The 9,461-nt window shown below is 48.9% G+C and overlaps 1 protein-coding gene across 1 annotated transcript in view; it reads right to left on the reverse strand.

Moving 5' to 3' along the window:
- Positions 1-2,487: 2,487 nt before the first annotated feature.
- COL4A4 (collagen type IV alpha 4) overlaps positions 2,488-9,461 on the reverse strand; it is a 112,718-nt gene continuing 105,744 nt past the window's right edge. The window contains exons 42-45 of the mRNA XM_015563696.1: positions 7,246-7,362; positions 5,293-5,481; positions 3,541-3,827; positions 2,488-3,171 (exon numbers count right to left, since the gene is read on the reverse strand). Coding sequence (XP_015419182.1) covers positions 2,908-3,171; positions 3,541-3,827; positions 5,293-5,481; positions 7,246-7,362 — 857 coding nt within the window. The 3' untranslated portion in view covers positions 2,488-2,907. The remainder of the gene's footprint in view (positions 3,172-3,540; positions 3,828-5,292; positions 5,482-7,245; positions 7,363-9,461) is intronic.

Genomic DNA, 9,461 nt, shown 5'->3' on the forward strand with positions numbered 1-9,461 from the left:
ATCAGTGGTGGGTGTCTACCGCAAGGGTGTAGGTGAAAGACAAGGCTGTTAGGCAGGTACAATGAGGCTGGAGAGGAAGGGTGCACCCACAAGGGGTGGTGACGAAGCTCAGGCCTTTGGAATATGAGAGCAGCAGGAACGGGCCACCACTCGCAGCCTGGACATAAACCGCAAAGGAAACCTGCAGTCCCCCGCTAGTGACCCAGAGCAATTCCTACTGGGCAACCTAGACTCGGTCCAACCAGCAAAGCGGGAGAGGGGTTCTTGGGAAGGAGGTTTTGGTACTGATAACCATCTGTGATGGATTAGAATAGCCTGGGAGCTTTGTTCATCCTTCACAGAGAAAGGACATTTCAAAGTGCATTGATATATGACCAGGAGGAGAAAGTAATGGCTTAAAACAACTCCATCTTCTCTTCCAAGAAGTTATTTTTCCATCTAGATAATTTAAAATGCTTCCCCACCCCCCACCCCCAAAAACAAATCAGAATGCATCCCTAGCCAGTTTGGCTCAGTGGATAGAGTGTCAGCCTGTGGACTGAAGGATTTCAGGTTCGATTCCGGTCAACGGCACATGCCTGGGTTGTGGGCTCGATCCCCGGTTGGGGGCATGCAGGAGGCAGCCATTCAATGATTCTCTCTCATCATTGATGTTTCTATCTCTCCCTCCCTCTCTGAAAACAATAGATATATATTTTTTAAAAATCAGAAGGCAGCATTTTGTTACATTTAGAAAGGGCTCTTATGTATGAAACCAGTATTTTGAGCAATCTCAAATTGTTCAAAATATCCCAGGCTCACCGTGGAGCAAACTGTTTTTTACAAAGTTTACTTGGCAAGCTTATTAAAGTTGATACTACCAAAGTTAAATTGTTTTAAATATGTTTCTTATGTTTCCTTTTTCACCCTTACTTCTTCTCAGAAAATGTTCTCAGACTAAGCTCATGAATGAACAAGACAAATTTTTAGAGTGCTTGAGTTTTGGTAATATATGATAAAGCTTTTGGAGACAGAAAATTGTAAGTATAAATAAGGTTGAAATTGGCTTAAATTTCAGGGGCTTAAAAATATGTACTATGCCATACCATAGTTTAAGAACATCAATGAATGGGTCAAATGAACTCAAGAAAGTGTTTCATCTTAAAATGCACATATTTTCTATTTTTACCAGAAAGTATTCTTAAAATAAATTATCATCCAAGGACACCTCATACAAGACTCATTTGAAATGTGTTCTGCGTATAAGGGCACATTCCTAATCAACGTTTGGTCAGGAAACTATTTCTTATAAACAAACTTTTAATTGAGTTTTCCTTCTCTCAATTATTTTTAAGTGCATTGAAATAGCACTAAAATGAGTGTCACTCTCTCATGAGAAATGTCTTTCATTTTCTCTAAAGTGACTTTTTTTTTTTAAATGAGAAAGGCAAGTTCCCTAAAAATATTTTTCAACAAGCCTTTTGATATTTGTGACTAGACCACTGAAATCCTGCCAAAACAGAAAACATAGCCTTTGCTATTAAGAAAACTACTCCTTTTAAATGGACATAACTCCTAAACTTTTGTAGAAAATGTTAATACCAAATGTCGAACTGCTGCCTTGGTATAATACTGATAGAACATATAAGAATGTTCTTAAAATTGGGAAACCAGGATGCTCCTATGAAAATGAATAACAAGAACATAAAATTCAAATTGTAGGCTGTCTTTGTTGCATTTCAAGATAATACTGTCCTTTCTTCTTCCTGGTGGGGTGACCGTGACTTAAATGAATCTTCTTACCTAGGTTTAATGAAGTCGGCCCTTCATTTTCTTGGAAGTGCATAATGATAGCTCTGTCACTTCCTCGTGTGAGATGCTATTATGTGCAGGGAGCGAGTGTCCACTGTGGGCTGCGAGCCAGCTCTGCAGGGGCCGCTGGGGACCTGAGCGCGATGCTTTGTATGAGCCGCGTGCTGCCCGAGGAAGTCCCAGGTGGCTCCCGTCCCATTAGCACGCACGCACCGAAGACAAGCTGGACCCCGACTGGGGAAAAGCTGCCTGTTTGGAAGTTCGCTGCCATGGGAAGTCAATTTTTGTGAATCACTGTCTTAATATTCATTAACAGCTTTTAGGCTCTTAATCCCTCATTGAATATATTTTTTCCATAATTGCTGCTTTTCAAACGGGTTGCCAGAGTAGGCATCTCCATTCTCTGACAGATGCAGCAGAGAACATAATGTTTTACGTTCATCTGCAGTGTGTTTATGCTAATGCCACGTCTCCAGAATACGGCCGCGTGGTCCATTCTGGCACAGCAATTCAGTGTGCTTTGAAATGAGCTGTTCACGCTGGCTGTGTGGATTTTTTGTGTTTAAGTCTCATTGGGTCATGGTTTTACCATTATTTAAAGTACATGAAAAAATAGATTACAGAGGAAATCATTTTGAAATGTTGGAAATCTCTACTTTCCAGTTTCATTTGTTGGCCTATGTATTTTTTTCCTGTAAAATCCACCCCAAAATCCCCCCTGTATTCCAGAGTAACTGACTTTAATTGTTTGAGGTGCTATTAAGCAATGAATGGAGTTTTTAGTAATGTAGCTTGTCATCTGGCCTTTATCATCTATTTGCCTTTCTGTGCATTTTTTTTTTTTAAATGATAAAGCTAGCTCTTCTATCCTCCTCAAGAAAATAAGGAGATCTGGGTTTCATCTAGATTGGTGGGTCCAACCATATCCATACACATAGCATTTGCTTAATCTGCCCGGAGCAGAGAAATACGGTACTGTGGGGATAAACGCAATCCAACAGAACGAACCGCTGTCACAGGAGTCGGAAATGAGCACCATTAAATCCCAGCTCGGCCCGGGACCACTGAGCCCCTGGGGAGTGTCTCTCAGTGGCACGTGGGCGAGTCCTGGGTTCTCTAGCTAACCTTCATGCAGACCTGACACCTGCTGATTTTCTGGCGCTGGGCCTGGCTTTCCTTTAAGGTTTCTGGCGAAGGTGCTGCGGAAAATTGCAAGTGTGGTTTGACCGCCGTCAGCCAGAAGCTGTACTTGTTTGCAAAGAAGTGGCAAGTTCCCTGCCGGCCTTGACATTCGAGGAAGGGAGTTGCGCGGAAATCTTCCAGGCAGCTGCCGGGTGACATGAGGGCCTGCCCTCCTCCTTGGTCCCCAGCACCTGTGTGCTGCCAGGACAACAAGAGAATTAGGGCTCAGACACACGCAGACAACCCCAGACCCAGTTGGGGACATGCCGAGATCTGGGCCTTTCTCATTTTTCCTGAAATGGTTCCACGAAGACCAGACTAGCTCTGCTGAGGGCAAGTGCAATGGAGATGAGTTGGGTACACACAAAATTCAACCATTCTCACCGATGCCTGAATCATCTCCAGCTTCTAAACGCTACCCAAGTAGAATTAAAAAAAACAACCTAATTGACAGTGAGGGAAAATGACCGCATGGCCTGCTGCTGCCCATGTGCCCGGAGTTCACAGAATTACTGTGCAGAGGGGACAGCAGAGGCTGTGATGAGACCGTGGGGTGCGGGGACTCACCATGAGGAAGGAGTACCCGATCCAGAGGCTCCGCCAGGCCCGCGGGCACGGGGGCACAGACTGGTCCTGGCTGTGCAGCGCCACCGCCTGAGCCGGGGCCTCGCACACGGCACAGCGGCTGATGTAGGGGCGGATGTCCTCCTCCAACAGCGGTGTCATGGGCAGGGGCGCGGCGCTGGCCAGCCAGTAGGACCTGTCATTTCTCCGGGCATAGTGGCACACTTGGTGGATGTTGCAGTAGGCAAAGGGCAGTGTGCTAAACACCGGGAGGCAAGACCCCGCCAGACCTTGGGAAAGAGAAGAGACAGCTTGGCATCTGAGCCACCTGTCCCGGCGTGCCCAGCGACCCTCCTGCATGTGCCATGTATAGACATGTGGTCTGGGCACACGGAGGCCCTGGACAAAGTCTACTTCTGTGCTGGCGAAAGTGGGTATGGGCCTGACTGTTTCTGCCACCTCCCTGGTCCCGTGGGCCAGGCCTCATTCCCACAGCCACGCATCACCCCTGAGCCGAGCACGCAGCCAGGTGCGGGAGGAAGAGCCACAAGCACCCCTCTCTTCCCCAGGCTCCTGGCCTGGCCTGGTGGGAGGCTGGAGGAGCACCCAGGCCATGAAAATGCAGCGTGACCAGCCCTATGGATGAGAACTGTGGGCTGGGATTTACGGGAAGTCTAACCAGATTGAAGCTAGGACCTGAAAGACGAAGTTTGGAGATGGTGAAGCTATTCAAACAGGATGCAGAGTAAACAGAGTCAAGATACTGAGGGAGCATGGAGCTCGGGGATCTCAGACGTTCAGGGCAGAGAGGTGGGAGAGGAGGTCTGTGTGTGTCTCTCTCAACCAGAGGTCAACCAGACAGCATGTGGGCTCTGTCTGTCTGGTTAAGGGGCTTGGATTTCCCCCCAATAGCTCTGCAGAGCCTTGTGATGTGCGCTCTGGCTCGACCAGGACAGAGAAGTGAGATTGCTGGTGAGGCCAGGCAAGAAAGACTGGCAGCGAAAAGGAGAGAAGAGAAGCAAGCACAGTCAGATATGAATGTACTTCCTCTCCCCTGGCCCCTCTGATGGGAAAGGCCATGGCTGAACCCCAGGGAGAGATAGAGAGGGACATGTCAGTAGCTGCCACCTCCAGGCCTGCACCCTTTGACCATAATAGCCCAGTGAGGGGTCAGGCCCAGTGAAAGCAGTGACAAAATTCTTGCTTCTTGCATAAGTTGTTGATTTTTCCCGCCCCCCGCCCCAACCCCCAACCTTCATTATCTGGGAATGACAGTGTTTGCCAGCACCCGGGTGCCTAAACTCTTGGCTTGAAGTCAGTCTCACAAATCTGCTATTGAAAACTGACAAGAAGTACCAAGGATGCCTCAAACTCAGTGGGAGTGGGCGGGGAGTTGGTGCTGGTGAACGCCACACTATGTAAGCATCGGGATGCTGCCAATACACCATTTACATTCAAATAATTTATACGGGGAAGTGAAAAATCCCCTTTTATACCAGAGTTACACTCACTAAGTATAAGTTTTTAAAAACTAATAACCAGCCAGATAATAATAACGGTAGCTGGAATGATCCCTTTGGCACGTCACAGGATCACAGATGTAATAGGCTTCACTGAGAATTAACATGGTAGTATAAATAGAGAAAAAAATCCCAAAGAAGACGAGTAATCACTTGATGTTTTTGAATTCATAAAACTAACCCAACAGCTTTACTTTTAGGCAATGCACTTGGGCATCCAGTGCTCTGTACGTACCGAGGTCCTGATTGTGTGCTCTCTCCTGTCCTTCCACGTAGAGCAGACTGTAGCCCGTCCAGAGCCTGGGCATGCCCATGGGGCAGGTGGGCTCTCCATCCGTCTGACTGTGGAGAACCAGGAGGAAGCCACTGAGGTATCCAGGGCCAACCCCTTTGGGCCCAGGATCCCCAATGGGCCCAGGAGGGCCTGGAGGAATAAAGGAAAACAATGAAGGCCATTTAGGGGGGTCAGTTTCACAAACATTTCTGAGCACGTCTGTTCGGTGCATCTCTAAGCACTCAGACCAGAGAGAGGAGCACAGCAGGGCCCACTGCCGGAGGGCTCCCTCACACCCCTGCAATCTGTGCACACTGCTCACTCAGCAAGCGTGTACTTCAACCAACCTCCAGGCATTGGGCTGTGTTAGCATAAAAACAAAACAGACAAAACGCCCTGCCCTCCTAGCGCTTACACTCTACCTGGAGAAATGACAAACAATACGCAATATAAAGAGGTAAAGTGTGAAATGTGTTAGAAAGTGATGGGCGCTGAGAAAGAACTAGAACAGGGTAATGGCACTCCTATGTGTGATCTTCCAGCTGTCCCAGCCTGGACAGGGCACCTGCCCGGCCAAAAAGGTAGTTCTCAAAGTTGGTCTCCCTGGCCTGCTCTCACACTCTCTCTAGAGGGGCCTGCACCTTCTCCCTTTAGGCATGTGTGCCTCTTTGCTTTCTCTTAAGCTCCAAGGGTCCTTCTTTTGCCTCTTGAACTTGTTTCCTGCGCCCATGCAGCCCAGCTGGCTCACTTCCTCACTGCCCACATTCTGTGACTTTCTAAATATACTTTTGCTTATATTTGGGCAGGGGAAAGTTGGTCTTTCCCAACTTCCAGAACCTGTCTTATGGTTCTGGCAGAGTGTCAGACCCATTCTAAGAACAAAGGCTCGGGAGCCACATGTTGGACTTCTGATCTTTTATAAGGGGGGACGTGGGAGGAAGGTCTAGTTCCAAAATTCTCAGTGGCAGCTGGGGAATAATGAGGCCTGCAGCATGTGAGCAGGGCCTGTCCCCTCTGGCATCCCTCAGGGACTGACTGACTGAAGAAGCCTATGGTGATTTCTAATTGCCAAGAGCAAAAGGGGAAGTTTGACTTTACAACCAAAAGGCTTTTGTTTTAACTTGTTTCTGGAAGACCCCCAGCCTCTCTGAGCCATTTGCACTGCACACCAGAGTTTGTGGACTGGATCAGTTTTTGTTTGACCCATTAGAGTTTCCAAGGTGAGGTCTTGGGCTTGAAAAGCAGAGTTTAGGGGACAGGGGGCTGCATGTCCACATGGCAACCACAGGCCCAGGCTGAGCTGCGGCTTCAGGCGGGGCTCCTTCTGGCTGCAGAGCCCGCCCAGCCCTCCTCACCCCTGTGGTCTTCAAGTCCCTGGAGCCTAACATTTATCCTGGTGCCTTATATTTCACATTTCTGTCCAGAAGAGTCTGCTCTCTCCCCTCACACAATGCCCACTCCCAAACGTTTTCCTTAGGAAGGAGCCGTGCATGCTATATACAGTTACCGATGGCCGTACACTCGGATGAAGTGACCTCAGAAAACCAGGGGCCGGGTGAATCAAGGGTGAGAGCAGGATCCTCAGCACAGCCCCTCAAAGGTGGTCACACGGCAGGTGCCAGGCTTGCCTTGGCACATGGGGCCTCTGAGATGGCTGAGCCTCTTGTGATAAGGTGCAGTGCTTTGGGAAAAGACTGGACTGGAGACAGGGCCTTGACTCCTTTGTAGGGTGGGTGAGAGTCAGAACGTGGGGATACCGCCTGGTTTGTTCTTGCTGTTTCCATCTCCCTGACACCTGGTGAGTTGGTGTTTAAGGCCAATGCTTTTCACAGATCAGCTTGGAGAGCTGGGGATCCCATACCCAGTTCTCAGATTTGCTTGTCAGAGGAAAGACGAGAAACTGAAACTCTTTACCTGGTGTTCCAGGGCAGCCGGCTTCTCCCGTGTCACCTCTGTGTCCCGGAGGCCCAGGAGGCCCTGGGATGCCATCCTCGCCTCTCCTGCCATCCAGCCCGGGCTCTCCTTTGCACCCTGCACAAAGTCCACGATGGCAGTGTGAGGCCATGTGACACCTGCTGGCCGCAGCACTCGCTGTGTGTACACCTGTTCCACCTGAACTGCGCAGCTCATTTCACCCTCCAGTGACTACTGTCTCCACTTGGCACTGGGGTGACGGAGGCTCTGAGAGGCCAATCAACTTGCTAATCAAGGCCAAAGAGCCCATAACGGGCAGAGGTAGGATCTGAAGCCAGACTTGTGAGGTTTTCACATGTTCTTCATATTCTTATATATCTGACCTTTATTTTTTTACATTAAACATGTATGGGTTTTACCATTAAGTATTATCCTAATACTGATTTTTTAAAAAGCCAGGATGAAGGAATGAATAAATTTAATAGGATTCAGCTAGAGGTCAAGTTAAATTTGGAGCCAGATAAGAACAGTGATTTTTTTTTGCATAGGTTTTTTTGAGTGTTTATAAAGTGCTAAGTACCACGACAATCCTGTTGGGTGGATGATCTAATTCAGCCTTGACAGCAGTCATGTGCCCAGGTACTCTCATGTGCCAGACTACCGGTGGGGAAACTGAGGCTCAGACCTGCTGCAGAGCCGGTCACACGTGGACAGGAAAGGGGCCCAGGTTGGCCGAGTCCAGAGGCTGTACCTCAGCCACCTGCTTCATGACAAGGCACAGAGCTCAGGTGCACTCCTTGGCGGGTGTGCGCTGGGGGCCAGGCATGGTCACATTGGTACTCGAAGGGTTCTTTAAGTGTTTGCTTACTTTGGGCCAAGACATCAGTTCATTGCCACAATGCCCTTTGCTCAGAGTAGCAGACATGGTCCTTGCTGTGAAGCAGTGTATTGCCAATAGCCCTACTTCCCCAATTTACTAGCCCTCTCAAGGCTTCCAGTCTTTAGTTATTATTCTCCCTTCTTCTTTTCCTCTCCCTCTCATTCTCTCAACCTCTCTACCTCCCTACTTTTCTCCCTCTCTTTTCTTCTCTCTCCCTCTCTCCTTCTCTGTCCTCTCTCTCTGCCACAAATCAGCTATCTTCAAATAACATATCTGTTATTGTGGGGGGTTGGGGGAACACAGGACCCCAACCCCAACCCTAACCCTAACCCTAACCCTAACCCTACCCTAACCCTAACCCTAACCCTATTGAACTCAGAGCATCCTTTCTCTCTCCACCCAACGAGATGATTCCAACAAGTGGCCACTGTGCTCTCTGGAAGGGGCTGCATGTGCTGATAAGACAACCCAGTGACCAGGCTTCCCATGGAAGAGATCAAGGGCGTCCCCCTGAGATGTCGAGTGGGGAGATCTCTGTGAATCTGGGAGAAGAGTTCTCTCACCAGACATTATGTGGCTTTGCTCCCATTAGGGAAGACAGAGTAATAGTCAGGTGGGTGACACTTCCGAAAACGGGAAGGAAGGCTTTTGCTAGCCCGAGTTGTGTGCCCAGAGCTTCCCACTACCTGGACTTACTCTCTACCTGGAACTTGCTTTAAAAAATAAAATGACATCTGAGAGCCCGCCAGTGTTCAACGGATGACCTCCGCTGAGAGGGTCCCGTGTTACTTGAAGAGAAACACCCCTCAACAGGATGTGGGCACGTCCATTAGGCAGTAACAGCTCCAACCACAATGGAAACCGCCTGGTATTTGTCACCGGGAGCCTCAGCCTTTGAAGCCACCCGGGGAGGAGAGGCTGTAGATCAGAGACGTGTGAAGAGAAAAGCACTAGACTTTCTGTGGTGGAGGCCCCTTAAGAGACCCGAGTGACACTGAGTGTGGCTGTGACGCATGCTCACTGGGGCAGGAAAGAGCAGGCAGGCTTTTCCCTATGTAGATCTCAGCTGCAACACTTGGTTATGTGCCTGGTTTCATCAGCTCAGCAATGAGAAAGATTTTGAAGGGAAAACGGGAGGAAACTAACAGTGTCATTTTAAGTAGAGGTGGGACTTCCTAGTGGCAGCTGATCCTTCACTGCCAACTTTGGGGGGGCGGGTGTTTGTAGCCCCTCCCACCTGCAGATGACCCAGGTCAGGCAGGGCTGGGCCACTTCAGGCCCTCAGAATAGACTCCTCACTTTTTAGCAACTGGACAGTATGACCAATGGATCCAAG

Source organism: Myotis davidii, unplaced genomic scaffold (genome assembly GCF_000327345.1).
Source record: "Myotis davidii unplaced genomic scaffold, ASM32734v1 scaffold575, whole genome shotgun sequence".
In the NCBI taxonomy this organism is placed as follows: domain Eukaryota; kingdom Metazoa; phylum Chordata; class Mammalia; order Chiroptera; family Vespertilionidae; genus Myotis; species Myotis davidii.